The sequence below is a fragment of the Pinus tabuliformis genome, chromosome 1_2, assembly GCF_031772625.1.
Source record: "Pinus tabuliformis cultivar Carrire ecotype Pingquan chromosome 1_2, CPIR1, whole genome shotgun sequence".
Classification (NCBI taxonomy): Eukaryota; Viridiplantae; Streptophyta; class Pinopsida; order Pinales; family Pinaceae; genus Pinus; species Pinus tabuliformis.
This window is the reverse complement of record NC_142298.1, coordinates 16,245,466-16,268,554: the sequence shown is the minus strand read 5'-3', so window position 1 is coordinate 16,268,554 and position 23,089 is coordinate 16,245,466. Positions and strand designations below refer to the sequence as shown.

Sequence of the window (23,089 nt, the reverse complement as noted above, 5' to 3'; positions counted from 1 at the left end):
TAGCTATTAAATACTATTGTGATCACATCCACTAGGGCCCATTACATATCAATGTGATTGCACCTACTACTACATACTAGATAGTGTTGCAACCTCACTTGATCGAACCTACTACTGCATATTAGATATGGCAATTAAAAAAAATGCTAACTTCACAATAATACCTCCCCAACTCAATAACCTTTGCATACAATAAAGGCAAAGATGAATCTAGGACTTAGCATTACTAAACATTACACATTCTTAACAATGGATTGCACTGAAGATTTGGAAGATACAAGGAGAATAATGCATGTAGTCACTAGTACCATATTTTGGATGTATTGCTATCAAGGGAAGAAAATGTATGCTTTTGAATTTCAAGTTGTCCAGCACTAGAGCAAACTGTTGATTTTGATCACATGGGCATAGTTGCAAGACGAGTTCAAAGGGAGTGGGCGACAAGATTGCATTGTCAATAATAAAGACCAATGGAAGCAGCAGAGAGGTCAAGGAACAATCAAGTTTTCTCTATTAGATATTATCCTTCATTTGCAACATGTCCTCTACTGTACTACTCTTTTGACATGAAGATGAGTGAACTGTTTCACTCAAAACACATTAGCTCAAAAATATTTCAAGCGGTGAATACCAAAATTAATGACAATTTAACCTTCTTGATGAAGATACAATATTGTATTGTATTGAGAATGCTCATCGAGGTATGCTTTAAAAAATCCCTTTTTAGGACATACGTTTCCAGCCTTAGCTAGTTTTTAAAAGGACAAGCCCATTTAATTATGTTTGTACTTCTTTTTAGTATAAAGGAAAGAACTTTCAACAGAATGTTTCACCATTCATTTCTTGAAACCGAAGTCACAAGACACGTCCCTCAAGGTCTCGTGTCCCGTATTTCGCGTGTCGGACACGAAAACCACCCTAAAACGTGTCGAAAATGTTTTTCTTCATGTCCTCCAATCGAGACACGTGTTTTGGATGTGTCGAAAACGTGCCCTAAAGTTTTTGGTTCTTAGGACACGTGTCCCATGAAAAGTGACATTTAAAACCTGCAACATAGTTTTTTTTGGGTTTTTTTTGTCATTGTTCGCCACTGAAGTTGAGTTTGCTCGTCGCTGGAATCCAATTTGTTGTGCAGTGTGAGGAATTCCATCAAATTCGAGCGAAATGCTCACAACTTCACATCAACCTGGACTTGGAGATGTAGGAGACGAGCGTTCGCATGCTTTGCTGAGAGTTTGGAGCACTTAAACCTCTTGTAAGTTGAGTTATAGCCTACGTAACTTAACTTATTTATACACGAGTGACCACGTATAGATCGTGTGTTGAAATAAAAATCACGGATTCATTGCTCACTACACCTTTGAGGTCTAAAGGGAGGGAAAGCACGATTAACGCTCTGGTCAACAATGAAGTTTGAACACATATAAATTTATAGTTCATAAATTACCTTATGTGAAGTTTGAACACAAAAATTTATAGTTCATAAATTACCTTATGTGAAGTTTGAACATGATCAAACTTGTTTGAAGTTAATAACAAAATTATAACATGAACATCAATGATGTAGTAAATTAATAAACTAACTAATAAATTACTAAATACTAAATAGTGTATACTAAATACCAAATAGATATCATCATGATTCATATCTATATGGATCAAGCACTATATTTCAGTGTTTTAATATATATATATATATATATATATAAAACGTGTCCCTCGTGTCATGTTTCCGGGGTCGTTGCGTTTCATGTCAAACACTGGTATTTACGTGTCCTTCATGTCTCGTGTCCTTGTGTCATGTGACTTAGCTTGAAAATGAAAAGAAAATGAAACTGAAGATTTTATGGAGCATAAGAATAAAACCTCAATTCTTTGACATGAAAAAATGCTCTCATAATTGAAAGAATGGTGCAAACCATAAAGCCTAAGTATAAATGTCTCTTTTTCTTCTACATGCAAAATTCTCACAAGAAAATATGAACCATTACAACAATGCTTTTGACTTGGCCACAAATATAGTGCTCAAAAATACCAAAATTGGACTAAAACAACACATTTTTCTCTTACAATTGAAGTGTTCCTTGTCCGCAATGAGTAATACCATCACCAACTCAGAAAAGGAACCTCTTAGCCTGATATGGCTTCATTATTTGATCACTTTGAGGAAAATAAAATGCCTGTGAAAATCAATTTCCTCCAAAGAAGGATGCCAAAACTGCTAACACAGCGACAAAAATGATGATGTTTAGAAAGTAATTAGACTGGAGAGGCTTATTCGGGCTCCCCCCCAAAGCTAGGTATTCAGCTCGCATTTTTGCCTTCATGGCCTCAGACAGTTCCTTCTGCACTCAAATACAAGGGGTCATTCCCCTGTACTCTCAACTCCTTATTTAACTTACCTATTATTAGATTGTTGGAAACGTTGTGTTATAAAAATTCATGTAGATCAAATACATGATGATGATGGTCTAAGCCTGCATGCCATCAAAAATTACATTATACAACTCCACATCTAACAAGGGAAGATGAGATTTCACGGCCCATATGAGAGGGGATCTACTCTGGAAGATCTCAAGTTTGTGTGCAATTCAGGCAGCAATAAGCATTTAATGGGGAAAATAACAGAAGATAGTGATGGATATAAAAATGTATATTTACCTTGTCTTCAGTTGCACCAGAAGAGTACTTGGCAGCTACAAACTTCTCTGGTGCTGGTGTTTGAGGAGCATCCGCAATGGAAAATCCCTGATTTGCACATCACTATAAAAGTTCAGAAGTACTGACCTTGAGCAGCAAAATAACAACAGCAATAAACACAGCTAGCTTTTAAATGAGACACCTTTTGACGTCAATTAAGAAAATTAATAAAATTAAAGGTAGTTCTTCTATTTCATCTTTCTGCCAGTTATACAGCCAGCTCTCTTTCTTTGTGTCATCGCTTGTTTGGAATGTCTCCACCTTCAGGGATGTACTCTTATGCAGACCGTTTATCCATTATGAATCCACCACTTTTTTGTTAGGATATCATGCTATTTATTTACTTTAATTCTGTGTAAAGGGAGGAGATGTCCTAGGCACTCCTCATGTTGCTGTTATTATTTGCTGCATTTTCAAGTCCCATTGATCTACTTTGGTCATTAGTGGACATTAATATAATTCATTCTTATTTCTTCACCCTCATAAATATTCTAATAACATAATAAAAGAATATTAGACCAGCTATGACATTTAACATTGTACATTCACATTGATCCTAGTGACCTTTGTTCACAGTAAGACAACTGTACATTCACATTGATCCTAGTGACCTTTATTCACAGTAGAATGACGGAACTTAAAATGAATGTACAGTTGTCTTACTGTGAACAAAGTATTTGGACTTCAGCAACTTTACATCAAGACGATTAAAATTGACACCATAATTATTCAATTTTGCATTATGACATTTAACACTGTACATTCACATTGGTCCTAGTGAGCTTTGTTCACAGTAAAACAACTGAACTTAAAAAGAATGGCAGAGTATTTGGACTTAGCAACTTTACATCAACAGGATCAAACTTGGCACCGAGATTACTCAGTTTCGCATGAGCCTCTGCATAATCCTTGAAAAAAGCATCCTGATCAACTGCATATTTTTCAGCATATACCTGTAAGATGAAAGTAAAAGCAACTCAATATTCCTCGGAGTATTGCATTGATATCAGTTACAACATCTCTTCTAAAAGTTGTCTGTGCAATCCTTCAGAGTTCTACATAAATTTCTTGTTATCATTACTATGTTGCTTCTAAAGACAGCATAGTTCTTTTGGTATATTATGTCAATCTTATCAAGCTACTATTATTATGCATAAGTTGACATCAGACTTTCGGACTACAAGGGGAACAAGATGGTTTTTAAATTAGTTAGTTTTGCAAAAGAAAAGAGAAGATTCACACGGATGACTAGTACAAGAATCACCTTGAAACCAGGATCTTCAAGAAGAACAGCATCAGTTGGTAATACCAGCAGATCTTGATCCCTTTGCTCTTTTATCTCCTGTGTGGAATAGGTAAAAGAATAAATCCATGTTATGTACAATATAAGATAGTAAGCTAGGTTGTATCTCAATTTAAAGTTCATACCTTGAAGTAAGAATTATCAAATTTCAGCCACTCTACTGTCCAGGATTGACCTCCTGGTGCTCCTGGACCATCTTTCTGCAGAAACATATATGTCATCACACTTATTTAGCTTCCATATTGCACCAGAATACAGCTTTGCTGGAAGTTATCAATGTACATATAAGAACTAGTTACAATGTATCTGATGAAACCCAAGATAAAGTTGTGCTTTGTCCCCACAAACAACCTTGCTTTCTTTAAAATGCTAGGCATGCATAGACATGTATCACATGCACCCTTGAATGCAATGAATGAAGCTTGTGTCATGCTACATGCAGCATTCATACGAGACTAGGAAATTTTCCATCCTAGTAGTAATGATTATTTGAGTTCAACATCAACTTTAGCCAGTCTTTATCAGCATCACACAAGAAAATTGTTACTGTTCATTATATAAGGACTAGCAGATTTAGACAATAATTTCATCGTCGGTCCCCTACTGTATGTATATAATCAGTAATCACCCTAACAGATTTAGCAACAACCTTCATCATCCACCTTTAATACCATGGCTCAGCTGAGCATAGATTTCTCCTCATTTTCCTTTGCATAAAATTGAATCAGGATCAACTGCAACTAATGCCAACCAAAGCAAGAAATCAGGGTGACAAGCTGCATACTTACTGTGTATTTGGTTTCTGGCTTGCCCCAGCCACTACGATCTGGCCTGGATCTTCCAAGAGTGTGCGCACCTGATAATGCAACAATTTCCTGAAAACAAAATTGATAAGCATTTTCAAAAGAATTATATCTGACAGAATTCAGATGCATGACAAAAAGCCTTGAAGTTGACAGATGCAAATAGTCTCTATCCAACCTTATCTGTCAACCCCATTCTGTAGAAGATATCACGCAGATGAGCAGCTGGTGAAGGAGGACCAGCATCTAGCACCACAACAAAAAGCTGATTTAATTTGTCATTATTTAGAAGCTTAGTTGCTTTTTCAATTTCAAACTCTAGCTCTCACACACACATGCAAGCTTATTGTCAAAACGGCCTCTGCAGAACTCCCAATTCACAGTGAGAAAGTGTATGCCTAAAATGTATGGCATTAGATTTGATCCCTGAACTTTGCCAGCCCAAAATAAAATAAAAAAACAGTTGAAACAAAATAATAAATAAGTTTCTAAAAGGCACTTTATGATGAATTAGAAGACATCTTTCTCTAAAATCAAAAACAGTTGAAACAAAATAATAAATAATTTTTTGAAAGGCACTTTATGATGAATTTAGAAGACATCTTTCTCTATCACACATACCACATAAAAGTCTAGCACTCTTCAATATCATTCAATATCCAGGCCAAACTCATCAATTTCCTCCAGTGATAAATAATTTAAAGGCGATAGCAAGCACAAGAAGTTCAAAAAAACGGTGTAAGAGGCAACAGATAGCGATTCACAAATGGATGAATTGGCTCAGGAAATCAAACAGGAGATGTTAATCAGTACAATAAACTTCACCAATATTCTGTGCTTTCTTTCTTTGCTTTCTCTGTCCCATCTGTGTGTCTGTAACAATGTCTGTCTTTTGATCAGAAAAAGGAACTGGAAATAATCTAGAATCTATATTGAATATTCTTCATTATAAGCCTTCTTTGGTGGTCATCCTGATCTCTAATTCCCAAACTTATTCCACCATCAACTATGGGATTCATGCTGAACTTTCAAACTCAATGTTTAGTCGAATTTTGTGATCTATGACAGTTATCAATGTAATCTAGTCCAGCCACTGCACTTGGCCTGTTTCTTTTGGAACAACATATCCATAGACTTACATGTTAATTAAAAATCTATGCTAGACATCATCTTATAGTATGCAATTCCATTTTCTAAGATATATATTATGCAATAAGGCTAGAAGTGGACTTTGGAAAATACATTGAATCAATGAATGTTGGAACAACGTGACAGCAAACCATCGTAGGCTTTCTTGTGACTGCATGATCATTTAGAGCATCCAAAATAACCAGTGATGTCCTGTACCTTGTGTCATGTTCATTGACCCTTCAACTTATTTAGATATGTCTCTCTCCTTTTACAGCTATCACCTCTCTTCTCCAAATAACAGGAATAATTTATGTTCTCTCTTCAAAAGTACTTTTTGTGTTTGTATAGACAAATGATTATACCACTATTTCTGCATGACTCCTTCCTTATGTGCCCTCAGCTTTTTCAAGTTTCTCGATCTGACTTCCAGTCCATGGTAGCCTCTGGGATTTACTAATTTGCTGAATGTACATATTTAAGCTATGGTTGTCTTTTCCTCAAATCCGGTCTTCCACTTATCACCATCAACTTCTGTGCTTCTTCATTATTTATTCCGGAATCAATGATCGTTCAATCTTTTTTGCTTTCAGATAAATTATTTTATGGTGTACATTGCCTTTCTCTGTTTCTTTAGTTATTGGTTGTGTCAATCACCATATTGACAATGTTATTCTTTAGAAATAAGTCTTTTGGATTAATTACATTGTTAGGATTTGGTCGACGTTTCGAACCAACTACTGTGGTTCTATACTTTAGAGCAAATTTACTTCAATTTCTTTATTAGCCCAGTATCAATGTTCAGATTAGCAATCACATCAACATGATAGTAAAATGCAAATAGAACATAAACATAAACAGTAGAAGACAAGAGGACACAAGATGTGGCACCAGCCAAGGACAAACCCCAATGCGGAGAAACCCTTGATCAAATCTTCTTTTGGTCTTCAATAGTTCAGCGGAGAGAGATAGTACAATTTACAAATTTGATAATTTATAACAGCAGCAAAAGAGCCCTAACCAGAAAAGTCAACAGGGCAGATTTGACCCTCAGCAAATCAGTCAACTTCGGTCTCCAAACAGCAAGATAAAACAGCCCTCAATACAGTCAAATTCAGCCCAGTCAAAGTCTGGTCAAACAGCCCACCTGCGGTCAGCCCTAGCTGCAGTCAACACTGGTCAACAGTCAGCGTTCAGCCTCGATTTTTGTGCCCAAAAATGCGGCCTGCCCAATCAGAGATAGCCCTCACAAAAACGCAGCCAAAGGAGGTCAATGCTTGGTCAAACTGTCCAAAAATTAGGTCTCCTGAAACTTCGGCCTCCCAATATATCGCTCTCCTAAAATTTCGAATGTGTGGAGAGAGAGGCCCAAAAATCCGTACCCAATCAATGAAGAGAGAGAGAGAGAGAGAGAGAGAGAGAGAGAAAAATGTGAAGATGAGTGTCTCCAAATGAGGCTAAGTCACCTTCTATTTATATGCAACGTTGAGCATTAATAGACATGACTATTGGGCTTCTAAGCCTACATAAGTTTGCTAGCTAACCTTGACAATTTGACCATAATCAAAATAAATTCATAACTTCATTTGTACATGTCAAAATCGGATGATCTTTAGATCAATCCTACACCTCTCGGAGAGAGGAATCCAAGAAAAATATCAGCTGTCATAAATAAGATGACCCATGTGGAGTTTGGCCCTAGTTGTCAATTTTAACACTCCCTCTCAACTAGGGAGAACTCCATCTGCTAATCCATCTGCCATCAATGCACTGCTCTGCTCTCCTGAACTATGAAGAAGAAGAAGTGATCGAGAATGTATCATACCATTCTCTACTGACTTGAAGTTAGTCCCAATCAAAGGAAAGTGTGTCATACCACTCTTACTAGCCCAAAGTCAAGTCCAATCAAAAGAGAGTGTCTCATATCACTCTTACTGACCCGAAGTCAGTTCCAATCAAAAGAGAGTGTCTCATACCACTCTTACTAACCCGAAGTCAGTTCCAATCAAAAGAGTGTCTCATACCACTCTTACTAACCCGAAGTCAATTCCAATTGATCCCAGATCAATATCGATCATCCTAGCATAGGGAGTACGATAGTACACGATGCGTCCATCGATAGTACTATGGTCCCTATCCTCATTTCCTTGCTCATTGACCAGATGAGATGTACTTCCCATGAGTCCCAGACTGCATGGGTAGGATGTCTTAGCAAGAGAAGAATGAACCACTCATCCTGCCTACATGTCGCCAAGGGGTATTGCAGGGGAAGGCTAAACCACTCACCCTATACACAGCAAACCACTAGGGGAAGGTTGAACCACTCACCCTATGGTTGCTCATCACTCCAAGAAGTACCCCAAGCCCCCCGAAGCTCCCAGAGCTCAATGTCCATCTCATATAGGACCCTCATAAGAGGGTCTCTCCACGACTCCAAGTCGTTCTCGAAAGGCCAAGAACTTGACCTTCCCCAGGGGCTTTGTCAGAATATCAGCGACCTGCTCATCAATCCCAATGTGATGGAGCCTTATTGCTCCTCGTTGTACCATATCCCGAATAAAGTGGTACCTAATATCTATATGCTTGGAGCGATCATAAAACACAGGATTCTCTAATAATCAGATCCCACTTTGGTTGTCGCAGAGGATCACGGTGGTATCTAGCACATGTCCAAATAGCTCACTGAAGAGCTTCCTCAACTAGATAGCTTCACAAGAGGTCATACTAACAGCTATCTATTCGGCCTCGGCAGTGCTCAAGGCAACCGATTTCTGCTCCCTGCTCATCCAGGATATTGAAGCAGAACCCAAAGAAAAACAACATCCAGAAGTGCTCTTGCGATCCACCACATTGCCAGCCCAATCAGCATCAAAATAATCATGCACCCTCACATCTCCAGCAGTGCATCTCAGTCCATGGGTGATTGTGTCCCAAAGATATCTCAGAAGATTCTTGGCACCAATCCAATGTATATGATGAGGCTCAACCATATATTGGCTCAATGTGTTAACTGCAAAACATATGTCAGAGTGAGAGTTCACCAAGAACATCAGTGTTCTTATGAGTTAACGATACTCAGAAGCATTTCCCAATTCAGGTCCAGCAACACTACCACATAACTTCTTAAAGTTAAGTTTTGTCAGAGTAGTCACAAGCTTGCAATCCACCATCCCAAATCTTTCCAATATCTTCACAACATATTTTCCTTGAGAGGAAAATTTCACTTGGCTTTGGCCAGACCTCCAACCCTAGGAAATAGTGTATCGGTCTTAGGTCCTTCATCTCAAATTCAGAAGCCAACTGCCTCTTCCATTTGTGAATGAGAGGATCTGCACTTCCATTTGCTCCATGCTTGATTTTGTAGAGCCACTTAGAGGCGAAAACCGATTTGTCTTAGGGTCTAGGGACCACATCCTAGACATCATTCTTCATAATTGACTCGTATTCTTCATTCATAGCGTCCTTCCATACTTGATGCTTCGCGGCTTTTTCGAATGATGAAGGCTAATTTTGAATGATAGTGCTCATGGAGGTCAAATATCACGGAAAGTCCCCCTTGGTGCAATGTGTCTCTCGGCATCTTCGAGAGTCTCCCTAAGCCATGAGGGTCTCCTTTTGGAGGAGGAGGATCAATAGGATCCATTGGTTTATCAACATCAAGCATCACTTCGTCTTTTTTTGCACCCTGATTTCCGGTGTTAGCTTCTTTTTCTTTGTTGATCTTCCTGAGGGCCATATCTTCGTCGAAGGTGACATCATGACTTATCTCAACTTCCTTTTGACCAGCCACATAAATTCTATATACCTTAGAATTTTCACTATAGCCCACAAAGATTCGTGCTCGGTCCCATTATCAGTCTTCAATATCTTGATTTTCTTCTCGAATTGGTTTTCGATCAAGGCTTTGAAGTCTGTGAACCAGGTGAACACTTCATCCTTCTTCTTCAAGAAGTAGATCCAGGTCTTGCAAGAATAATCATCCGTAAAATTGAGATAATATAAGTATCCTCCCAAAGAGTGTACGGGCATCATACCAGATATGTCGGAGTGGATCAATTGCAATATATCTGTGGTCTTTCTATTACTTGAGGGGAATGGTCCCCTTGAAAGCTTTCCTTCAGCACATCCCAGACATACACCTTCATGCTCTACTTTGAACTCGGGCTTACTTGTCACCATTTGTCTCACATTGAGTAGGGCCTTATAATGAAGATGGGCAAACCTTCGGTGCCATAGTTCAAATTGTATAGATGTGTCGCAAGACATGGCTCCCAATGGACTTCCTCCAACTTGATACAAAGTGTCAACCCTGAACCCAAGAGTAAAAACATCTTTAAAATTTCTTTTCCAAACACATACCTTTCCATCGATGAATGCCACCTTGAATCCTTTGTCCTCCATGGCTGAAATGGACACCAAGTTCTTCTTGCAAATGAATAGTGTTACCTTGATTTAATTGAAAGGTAACATTCCCTACTCCCTTGACAGGATAGGTGGCATCGTCTCCAAGGATGATCTCCAAGTTTGTCTCCTTTTCTATCAGATTAGAGAGGGCTTCCTTATATCCGGTGAAGTGCCTTAAGGCACCACTATCAATCAGCGAATTTCCCAAAGTGTCCAAAGGAGAGGCAGTGGAGAGGGCCAATATAAGATAGTACTCTTTTTGCTTATTGTTAACAACAATTGATTCTTTATACCTGGAATTTCTTGATTTTTTGGAGGGTCAACCATTTCCTTAATGTCCCGCATTCCTTTTCCTTGCCATTCGACGTGCCATTCCTTTGATCATTGTTGTCGAAGTTGCCCCTGGAATGATTGTGATCATCATCATGTGATGTGTCCCTTCTATTTGGACACTCCCTTGCATAGTGGCCAAACTTATTGCAAACAAAGCACCTACCCTTCCTTCCTCCCTTAGATCCAGGCTTTCCATGGAAATGACCTTTAGACCCTGCATTATTTCTTCTTTTGGCATGAGCAGAAAATGCAGTGGGGTTGCTTTTGTTAGAAGGCATTTCTTGCTCCACCATTCTTGTTTCTTCTTGAATACATCTCAACATCAATTCTTCAAACCCTGGAATTCGATCATTGTTGAGGACGGTGGTTCTAAATACATACCATTTAGGTGGGAATCCTCCAAGGGTGGTGAGAGTAAGTTCCCTGTCAGGAATGACTTCTCCAATCGAGAGTAGATCATTCTTGATCCCAGACATCCTCAAGAAATAGGATTGAATATCATCATCCTTGCCCTTCTTAATATCCTTCAACTTATTCTTGAGAAATAGAATTTGATTAGCATTACTAACCTTAAACATGTCAACCAACCTGTCGTAGATCTTCCTAGAGGTATTCAATTCAAAGATGCAAGCTACCAGATGCTTGTCAATGGAATCCCTAATAATCTTCTTTGCTTTGACTTCAGCCCTATTGTACTTGGTCTTCGCAACAATCAATGCATTTGAAGGAGGTTCAAGGATTTTACCCTACACATAGTTCGTTCCTTCTTTTTCTTTGAAGGTCAAATCAAGAGACATCTTCCATCCATGATAGTCAAATTCATCATGGAGCTTGTCTTCAACCGAGAAGTAGGAGGAGGAACCCATTGAACCTTTTGTCCTTCTCCAACTGTCTTTGGTGATTTCTCTCACTCTTGTTTGGGCTTTGTCTTCACCTCAGCTCTGATACCATGTTAAACAACAATGGTATGTTTTATGTTTTAGAGAAAATTTACTTCAATTTTTTTATTAGCCCAGTATCAATGTTCAAATTAGCACCCACATCAACATGATAGTAAAATGCAGATAAAACATAAACATAAACAGTAGAAGACAAGCCAAGACAAGAGGACACAAGATGTGGCACCAACCAGGGACAAACCCCAATGTGGGGAACCCTTGATCAAATCTTCTTTTAGTCTTCAGTAGTTCAGCAGAGAGAGATAGTACAATTTACAAATCTGATAATTTATAATAGCAGCGAAAGAGCCCTAACCAGAAAAGTCAACACTGGTCAACAGGGCAGATTTGACCCTCAGCAAATCAGTGAACTTCGGCCTCCAAATAGCAAGATAAAACAACCCTCAAAACAGTGAAATTCAGCCCAGTCAAAGTCTAGTCAAACAGCCCACTAGCGGTTAGCCCTCGCTACAATCAACATTTAGCCTCAATTTTTGTGCCCAAAAATGCAACCTGCCCAAACAAAGATAGCCCTCAAAAAAACGCAGTCAAAGGAGGTCAACGCATGCTGGTCAAACTGTCCAGAAATTCAGTCTCCTGAAATTTCGACCTCCTGAAATTTTACTCTCCTAAAATTTCGTCCTACTGAAATTTCATTCTCCTGAAATTTCAGATGTGCGGAGAGAGAGGCCCAGAAATCCGTACCCAATCAATGAGGAGAGAGAGGCCCAGAAATCCATACCCAATCAATGAGGAGAGAGAGAGAAGTGTGAAGATGAATGTGTCCAAATGAGGCTAAGTCACCTTCTATTTATATGCAACGTTGAGGATGAATAGACGTGACTGTTGGGCTTCTGAGCCTACATAAGTTTGTTGGCCGACCTTGACAATTTGACCATAATCAAAATAAATTCATAACTTCATTTGTACATGTCAGAATCAGATGATCTTTAGATCAATCCTACACCTCTCGGAGAGAGGAATCCAAGAAAAATATCAGATGTTATAAATAAGATGACCCATGTGGAGTTTGGCCCTAGTTGCCAATTTTAACAACATGCTTAGGTTGCATTCTAGGTAGACAATTTGCCAGCTCTTTACTTGAAACTTCAAAACCACAGAATTGGAGACCAGCCAGCACCAATTTGTCAGCTTCATGTACAACATCAAAATGTGATGATAAATCCATAACATCAATCCATCTTGGCATTTATACACATTTTGATACCAGTTTTCTATCTAGTGCCTGAATAGTTGAAGATAAATGAAAGAAAGGAATTAAATGTTATGTCCACAGATGATTGAAAAGCTAAGATACGAGATAAGCCCCCACTCTACATGTCACAAATCCAATGAATCCGATTTGCTGACTAGCCCTTTCTACAAGTCAAACATGTGTGGGACACATCTACAACTCGTAGGAAGGATGAATCCAAACATATTGGAAACGAGGGGAAACTAAAAAGCACACCCACCAGAGAAATAAAGGGGTGTTTATCCCAATTTCACATGTAATTTCTTGCAGAAAACCCTAATAGAGAAAGGGAGCAAATAACAAAATTGCTTGGATTTGGTGCAAAGTATGGATAGGAGACAACACTCTAGGAGTGACATGAGAGAACAAAACCTTAACCCGAGGTACCAAGGGGCAGGATTCGGCTAGGCTTCACCATGAAAGCATCCTTTGTTACCTGATGCAAGTGACTTACTGATAGGAGTTTGTCGACCTGATTGGATCACATTTCTGTTAAAAAAATTAGTTATATTGTATACGTATACTATCATCCCCCATGTCACATTTTGGGGGCCTATGTACCCTGTATTAAATCATCGAACCCCCAAATCGTTGTGTCAAGAGACTTCGCTGGAAAGCATTTAAAGGGACGGCGCCAAGTTACACACTTCATTCATAAAGCCAAATGAGTCCATTAAGCTATAAAAGATAAAACGAACTTCACAATCATGAACCTTCACACAACCTAGAACATTGAATCCTTAATGATTTTCAATCAAGAGACTAGTTTAAAACTGAAAGTTCACCACTCCCTGTATCAAAGTTCAAATTAATTACAACACACTTATCAACATTAAGATATTTTTTTACTAATGTCCACAAATGACCAAAAAAAAGGCAGCTTACTAAGACTTGAAAGTACAAGCCAATAGCAACAAACTGTGGGAATGCCAAAGCAACTCCTAAAAGCTAAAAAGTAAAGTATTAAATACTAAGTTGCACTGAAACAGATAAGAGACAAGGGGAAACCGATATGAAAAATTCTCATAAAATAACATATACACTGACAAATTAATTAACTAAAGAAATTGTTTAAGAAAAAAAACGAGACTGTCCATGGGAGTGTGGTCTAGTCACAAGCAGCAAGCATTCAGACTTGTGTTAACATACAGACCCAGATTCATAATGCTCTTAATAGGTGCAAATGATGTCAAACACAAGTCTTGTAGAAACTTTGGATCTAAGGCAATTAATGCAAATCTGAAATTTCATTTCATTTACTTGAGTTTCCCAGATCTAATCCCTGTGAACATTCAGCCTTAGGGCTAATTTGAAGTATTAATTACAGAAGCAAACACTTCACTTTACTTCAACCCAGATCAGTTGGGAGCCCAAAGAGTATATACCATACAAGTGTACTAAAATGCCAACAAGGTATAACCATTAGGGCACACTTTTCCAAGATTATAACAGACCTAAAATAGCTTTATTACAGCATATTTTACATCAGAAAATCTGCTCCTTTATCTTCTATATGTGCATTAAATCCCTTAACAAATTCAACAATATAATGTCAAATCAGAATGAACAAGAAGTACTGGAATCCACCCAATGAAGAAGATAACAAATGCTTAAAATCAAATCTGCATGTACAAAATGAAGGACAAGTACATACCACAACCTCATCACAAAGCTAGTACAAGTCAAGCTCTCAAAACCCTATGGCTAGGGAAACAATGAAAACCCTACACACCAACTCCTACCAAGGTATCACTCCTAACCAAAGGTCGTCACTCCACCAAGGATACTCAACAAGTTAGCATCATTAATGGCAAGTCTTCGTTGGCACATGCAAGACATCTCCTCCTCTTCTCCACAAGCATAACAAGCAAAACTAAGTTTTCCAAATGCCACAAATCCCTAGTCTTCTTCTCCCACAAGAGCTACAAGATCTAATGCTTCCTTTACCTTTCATTGGTTTATTATAAACCCTAGCTTCTTTGCCACGTTAGGCAAAACCCTAAACCCTAGATTTCGATTCATCCTCCAAGAACCTAGAGCTTCGAGAAAAAGAGAGATAATGCAGTGAAGAGTATAAAGAGAAGAGAGACAAGTGCGCTCCACTCCTCACGTCTCTAATACAAGTGTGTGATGAATGAATGAATGGAAAAAAGAAAAGACTCCCTCCTTCCCCTATTTATATGAGAGGTAAGGAAGGCCAACAATATAAAGCGAACCTAGTACACTAAAAGAACCCTAACTTTACACAAGTAGACTCACATGTGGAGCACTCCCACTCCAACTTACACATGTCAAGCTCCAAGCTCAAGATGTTTGCCAAGCAAGGATCCAAGATATGAACTCTCCATCATATGTGCCCAACACTACCCCTCCTCAAGCCTCCAAATCTCCAACAATCCTCCCCAGAGTGCTACACCATATGCTCCTCCAAGTCCACCCCACCTACATGATTATGCCCTCAATCCAAGCATCCTTAAGTACAAACCTACATGTAAGCAACCAAGTATCCCCGTGCAATCTCAGTCTCAACACCTTCTTCCAAGATGTCCAACACTCCTCCTACAAAGCAATCCATGCTCCCGAGCAAGCAACCAACCTTCATGTGCTCATCACCAAGCTCCATAGTTCTCCAAAGCTACAACAAAAAATGACACACAATCACCAAGAGAACGTCTAGAATAAATGAGCAAGCTAACTTCAATGGTATGTCCCTCACGAAACATCTACGGGTCAACTATACACCATGCACCCTACATCACATAAAGCACCCTGAAACATTGCGTGAACGCTTTCAAAGTAACTCCAAAAGCTAACAAGTTTTGGGTGACTTTGACGGCATATGTATGTCCCTCATAGCACAGCAACTTAACCAAAGCGGATTTATAAGATGTGTTTCTCAAAAGAAAAACATGAGACACTTTAATTTGACAAAAATGTTAATTTGGCAGCTCAGGAACACATTCCCTCTATTGGAAAGTCTTCCTCATCCAAAGAAACCCCTACTAGCCCTTGGAAGAATTTAATTTGGTCAAGGAAAAATATATACTTTTAAAGTGAAACCCATATGTGCACAAAGGTACAAATCGGCCTGGGCAAGCTAATTCGACCCCATAAGTCACATATAAATAGAGCATATGTCACATCACTTTCGAGCATCATCACACACATCTTTCTTCTCTTGGATTGGTTTTTACAACTCTGAAATTGCAGGTCTATCTTCACAGGTGTGAAGGAGAGAGAGGGTTTTTCTGTTGGGCCAAATTCATCCTCTGATTTGGACTTTGACCAGCGTTGACTTCTTAATCTTGGAGCTTGGTTTGACTTCATTTGACTTGGGAAAATATCTGTTTTCGAAGGCCAAATTGATTGGTCAAGAGACCAAAGTTTTCTGGGCACTTCGACCATGGTTGACCACAGACTTTGACTGAAGTTGACCGCAGAAATTCTGATGTTTGACTGCAGATTTTATATCTCCTTTGACCGAGATTTTGTTTACTGTTTTGACTAGACTTTGACCAGCAACTAAGGCCGCATCCTTTGACTGTTGACCGAGTTGATTTGGAGGTGGTTTGACTGCTGAATATTGACTGGTTAGGGCATCTTTGACTGTTGTTGATTGTTGTTGACTTTGACCAGAATTTGCAGACTTTGAATTTGGATCATATTTGACTTTTGAGCTCATCTCTCATAGGATATTGGTTAGTTCAATCAGATAGCCAAAGTTGTTGACCTTGACTCATTGTTGATGAACTGGAACATTGTATCTCTCTGTTGAACATTTGATGACAATCTAATAGAAGAAGAATTTTGAAGGTGTTTTACCCCTTGTGGGGTTTTTTCTAGTCTGTGACCAAATCTTGTGTCTCTTGTTATTGTTCTTGGTTGTCTTTTATTGCATTTGAAGTATTGTTCTATCTACAATTTCTTATTGTCATTGGAAGATTGAATTTACTGGAAAAGTGATTGCTAATTGAAGAATAATTGTTGTAAGTGTTTGTGCTAAGCATATAACACTAGAAATTTAACATGGTATCAGAGCTTAGGTGAAGACAAGCCCAAGGAGATGAGACAAAAGCAATCACCTTTGAAGGAATCTATTGGAAGAAGCTACTTGATCAAGATATCTACCTTATATTTCAAGGACGCAGAGAAGTTGAATGATTCAACAAATTTAGCTGCTTGGAAGATCAGATTGAAGTAACCTTGGATGAAAATATGTCTTGGAATATGTGGAAAGAAAGGCACTTGAGCCTTCAGAAAATGCTCCTGTTGCTACCAAGGTCAAGTATAATAAAGGTGAGATCAAATCCAAGGAAATAATTATTGATTCTTTGAAAGATCATTTGCTTATTTACATTGGAAAGTTGAAGAAGTCCAAGGATATCTATGATAAGTTGGTTGGGATGTACGAGGTCAACAATTTGAATCACATTCTCTCCTTGAAAAATCAAATCAAGGACATCAAGATGAACAAGGGAGAGACTATGCAGTCATACTTCATGAGATTATCACAACTCAGGGATCAATTGCTAACTGCTGGAGAATCTATGTCTAATAGAGAGTTGGTCCTCATTGCACTCCAACGCCTTCCTCCAAATTGGGAGACATGCATTACAACTATTAGCAACAATGACAAGTTCCCATCATTTGATGAGCCCATTTGCAAGTGCACTCAAGAAGTCACCGGGATGATATCTAGAGGAGAATCCAAAAGTATGTAGAAGGAGAGCCCTCTACATTTGTTGCATAGGATAAGAAGAGAAAAGGAAAGTGAAGACCATCTAGTTCAAGAAAGCTTGCCCCTGAATCAAAAGACTCCAATAGAAGAGGGAGGAGAATTCAATGCTTCAATTGCCACAGGCATGGTCACTATGTCCGAGACTGTCAAAAAAGAAAGATGCTTCAAGGTCTAACTACAATCATGGCTACAACAACAACAGATTTAATGATAGAAGAAGAAGAGATGCTCATGATGATCGTGAAGAAGGTCATTGTCCTTGTTGTCGCTCAGATTGTACAGGCACTGCGACAACGACTCAGGTCGAGGGTTGTCACTTTGATCCCCGACCTCTCTGTTCTACTTGTCTCCCAAAAGCAGCCTATCGGGGGTAGTCCCTATGGAAATGTGAAGATGAAGGACAAGTTGGCAACCAACGAGTCTGGGAGACACGATTGAATTGCCTAGCCACTTGCTTGATTTAGCAAGCTTTTAGAGATTAGATTTAGTTATCAATGAGACCAGTGCCTTATGGATTCAACTTACTTGATTTATATCAATTAAGGACCGAATGACTGAATGAACAACCGTTGTTTGAATGCTTAACTAACCTAATGCTATGCAAATCTTAAGATTTAAGTGAAATGCAAGATCTTGGTTACTTTTAATTATATGCATGTTTTAGATGGTTCCTTCCTCTTAACTATTTTGGAACTAGTCTCTAGAGTAGATTGTGGGATAAAAGCCAACGGGAAGCAAGCAGAGGCTTGATTAACAATACCTCCCCCTGTGTTCTAACCACCTGATGCCTCTGACACTGCAGAGACTGTGGCTCTAACGACTGCAAGGTCACTATGTTAACCACTAAAGAGGTGTTAGGCTCCTCAAGCTAGGTGAGAAAGGTTGTCCTAAATGTCTATCAACCAAGCTTATGCTTGGAGGTAAATTATTAGATGCAAGAATATTCCTAGAATGATATGCAAGGATTATGAGTGAGTCTTGAGTTAAGATTGTTTATGTGATTCAAGTACTTGATGTTGATTATCTTATAACAAGAGTACTTAACAATATATTGAAAGACAATCTTAAACAAGACCAAGTGCTCAATGATACAAGTGCCAACAACCAACAAGAGATCTTCTTACAATAATTCCACAAAGATATTGACCAACAAGTGATAACAATGATAGCAATTTAGGAAACTTAGAGCACTTATCTAATTAGCCAATGATTTCCAATACAAGATGCCAATGACTAAAATTAAGCCCAAATCACTTCAACCATGAATGATTATGAATTGTAAAATTTCCTTACCCAGTTTTAGAGACTTATGTGTGATTTATTATCGTTGCAACCTTGTATTTAGAGGTCTGCAAATTGTATATCAGCAGTCAAGAAGTGATGCAAGATTCCAAAGATAAGTTAAAAATTCAATGCATTTAACTTCCAATGATATTCACTTGATTATAGAATTGCTTAGACACTATAGATCAGATTTATTATGCTCATATCAGACCTCAAAATGATGTATATCAAATCTGTAATAACACAGAAAATCAGTGATTCAGTACTTAATAAAGCAACAAGGTGCTTAAATATTAATGTCAAATAAGCTCCAATGATTAACTAATCAATTTGAGTGATTTTTAGATGATCTTTAGTCAATTTTGATGATTCTTATTTAGTTTATATGACTGCATAAATGGTTGTAGCAAACATATCAGATCTGGAAATTGCCCAACAGTCCTCAAAAAATAACTTATACGCAATCAATTTAACCAAAAGATTAATGTTCAATGCCTTAAGTTACTAACATCATTTTAGGTTTATTTTATGCTTGTTTATGCTTTGAATACATTGTTGTAACAATTATATCAGACCTGAAACTTTCAGATCAGACCTTGAAAATTATATGACAGCCAACATAAAACAATAAAATTGATAGATCAAACCCTTGTAATTTATTTTGATGCCTTGTATGAGTTATTAGCTTAATGTGTGCGTTCTTTAGGCTTGGATTATGATGATTATGCCACTATTATATCAATATATCAGATATGATATAAATTATGCAGTGAATTAAAATGAGAGATGAAAGCAATAGAAGCAAACCCCAAGGCCTAATGGCCTATGCCAAGTTTGGAGATGTGAGAGAAATCACTTCTCAACACCTGCACTTACAAAATGTTGGCTCAAAACCCAAAGATCGGATCTTTATGACTGCTGCAATCACAAATTATTAGAGATAAAATGTCAATCCCTTGAAGCAACCCTTGTTTGCAATGAGATCTAGCCCTTGTAGAGCTTACGGTCTTCTTGATGCTTGCAAAATAGGTCCCAAACAATAGCCTTTTAGGTTGGGTAAGGGCTAGGACCTTCAGAAAATGGGTTTCTTCCCCAATTTGAAAATAAAACAACCTACAAAAATGGGTTCAAAACCCTAGACGTCAAGGGCTTTTAAGGGCTAGAAACCTCAAAAATTTACTCATTTCTTTGATTCCTTGAGAGATTTCCCTTGTAGAAATAAAAAGAAAATTTCCCAAAAAAAACCCAATATATAAAAAATAAAATAAAACCCCAGTTGCTGCAAAATAGGGATTGGAAAAATTTATACACAAAAATTAAATTAAAATATTAAATTAATTTACAAAATATGCAGATATACAGTGCTTGAAATAATTTTGGAGGATAATTTGTTTTATACAATATGACAATGGCTTGATGTATTTCTAAAGATAGATATTCAACCACAGCCTTAGCGAAGTAAGAAAATCACATAAAATATTCTTAAGTCCAAACAAAGTCAGTTTCTGCCCACAAACTGTGAACTTGGGGCCCAAGGATCAGGGAACCTACAAACTCTATATATTTTCTTAAGAATAATCGTTAGAACATACAATGAATCGGATCACCTAAGATAAGCCTAAAACTTACCAATAGAATGTTCCTATCATCTACAAATGAAATAACGATTCAGATAATATTGAAGCACAATATAGGAAAGCACATACCCAACACATACCACAGATCAATGAGACAAAGACACCATGAATTGCACCCCAAAGTCTTTTATTATGAGATTTAAATGTTCCCAACAAGACATAGGCTTCACACCAGCGTTTACAAAATTACATCAAACCAAAGATCATCATGATCCAGATAGAAGCAAAATGCCTTCTATTTATAGAGAAATTTCTCCAAGTGGAAAATAACGGCTAGCTGGCTTAATCCCCGTCAAAATAATCTCAACCATTGATAAATCTTTGATCAACTTTTAATCTCGGTCGTTGAAAATACTTATTTTTGAGGAATTTTCGAATTTCTCATTAAAATCATTTTTATTAGTTCAAAGATAATTATTTTGAACTAATTTCCTCAAAATTTTGACTTTGATTTAACCACCAAAGTCCAAGGGTCCAAATTTTCTTGAAATTTCCAATATTCCCTTCGTAGCAGACCTCCAAAAATTAATTTATTCTAGACCCATAATTTTTTCCACTTAGAGAAATTAATTTCTCTAACATTTTAATTTTGACTCTAAATTAATTAATTTTTTGGCTTGCAATCTAATTTTATTTTTGCCAAAAAAATTAATTAATTGAATCATGAAGGGATTAATTATTTTTTCCACTCTCAAATATTTTAGCCATGGTGTCTAAGTATGAGGGACCATGCACTAAAACATTATATACATAAGATTTTACAAATTCAACCCTTAAATGGGGGATACCCGTTTGTTATAGACCCTCATAATATTTACCCAATTTTGTGACACAATATGATCTAGTAGACCAAGAGATTTGTAATAAAATAATTTAGCCAAATAGCTTAAATTATTCCCAAATCACTTTTGCAAAATACTCGACTAAAACACTAAGACTCACCTAAGACTTCGACGATAAATTCCACTCTAGCTTTGGGGTGAGGCTAAAGAAAAAAACTTTGTCGATCATCTATGTTTAGAAACACAGATAATCAGTGAGATAAAAAACCTCCTAGGATGAAATTCATCACCAAACTCATAGCCTTACCTAGGTTGCTACACAACTAATAGTAATACTAGCATAATTTACATTACAAATTTGCAAAATGGGTTTACAATGACATAACAATCTGTTGGTTGATGATTCTAAACTTTGAAAAAAATGGTACAACTACTTCCTTGCAACTGTGACAAAACGTGTGCAACAGTCCTTAAAAGAGATCAAGGAACTCAAGGTATGGAAATAATGCAGCTGCTACTCAATCTGAATATATTCTTATTTTTGCACTTTTCAGTTCTTCTCCTTCGGATTCGTTTGATAGTTGGTTGATAGATAGTGGGGCCTCTAGACACTTCTTTGGGTATCGTGAAGTGGTCTCAAACCTAGTAAGAGGGAGACTAACTTGAAGATCATCCTTGGGAACAACTCCACTTATCCTATTAAGGGTTTTGGTTCTATTACATTTCATTTGGATTATGGGGAAGTCGTACTTCTTCATGATGTTATGTATGTTTCGGGATTGAAGAAGAACCTTGTATCTATATCTGCCTTGGAAGACAAAGGAATGAGAGTTGCTTTCATAAGAGGAAAGGTCCTCACCTGGCCTATGGAATCTCGCATGAGGGATGCATTCACCATGGGATCTAGAATTGAAGGACTCTATAGAGTCAATGGAAGACCAATGCAAGCAATGGTACATGATAGCAATCATCAAAATGAGCTATGGCACCAAAGGTTTGCTCATCTAAACTATGAAGACTTGCCTGAAATCAAAATGATGGTTTCTGGAATGCCTAAAATTCAAACTAATCATGATGGGATATGTTTGGGATGTGCCAGTGGAAAGAAGTCAAGGGGACCATTCCCTTCTAGCAAAAGCAAGACCAGTGATATTCTACAACTCATACATTCTAATCTATGTGGACCCATGCCAGTAAAATCTCTTGGTGGCTATCTATATTACATAATCTTTGTGGATGACTTCTCCTGGAAGACTTGGATATTCTACCTGAAGCAGAAGGACGAAGCTTTTAATATGTTCCGGGATTTCAAGGCACTAATAGAGAATTAAACAGGGAAAAGGATCAAGGTCTTCAGGTTTGATAATGGTGAAGAATACACTTCTAATGAGTTCGTTGACTTCTGCAAGAAGGGTGGAATCAAGAAGGAGACCATTGTACCCTATATGTTGAAAAAGTCTAACTAGGTCCGGTCTTCATAATGACATGTAATTATGATTTTATGTAAAGAGAAGTAAATAAGAAAAATGAAATTATTATATTGACTTGCTTCATGGGTTTCATGAGCAAGGAATTTTGTTTTTGAGTCAAGACTCCTATTGAGAGTCTTTATGGTTTATTCATCTAGTCATCAAAGAGTCATTGTCATATAAATGAAGTCATGTTACACTTGACAAAAGGTCAATATTGTCTATGTGAAGTATCCTCCAAGAACTTGTCATCAAACATCTTCAAGTTGGCCTACAAACATCGAAGGAGCTGCCAAAACAAATCGGCATAAAGAC

The 23,089-nt window shown here is 37.7% G+C and overlaps 1 protein-coding gene across 2 annotated transcripts in view; it reads right to left on the bottom strand.

Moving 5' to 3' along the window:
• Positions 1-2,019: 2,019 nt before the first annotated feature.
• LOC149204084 (putative L-ascorbate peroxidase 6, chloroplastic/mitochondrial) overlaps positions 2,020-23,089 on the bottom strand; it is a 90,291-nt gene continuing 69,221 nt past the window's right edge. Inside the window, exons 6-12 of one of the 2 annotated variants that reach the window (XM_089394635.1) lie at positions 4,985-5,052; positions 4,792-4,878; positions 4,129-4,203; positions 3,965-4,042; positions 3,549-3,653; positions 2,662-2,748; positions 2,020-2,345 (exon numbers count right to left, since the gene is read on the bottom strand). In XM_089394635.1, the coding sequence (XP_089250761.1) occupies positions 2,190-2,345; positions 2,662-2,748; positions 3,549-3,653; positions 3,965-4,042; positions 4,129-4,203; positions 4,792-4,878; positions 4,985-5,052 (656 nt within the window). In that variant the 3' untranslated portion in view covers positions 2,020-2,189. Of the gene's footprint in view, positions 2,478-2,661; positions 2,749-3,548; positions 3,654-3,964; positions 4,043-4,128; positions 4,204-4,791; positions 4,879-4,984; positions 5,053-23,089 lie in introns of both variants that reach the window. The other variant, XM_089394636.1, reaches the window with a different exon arrangement.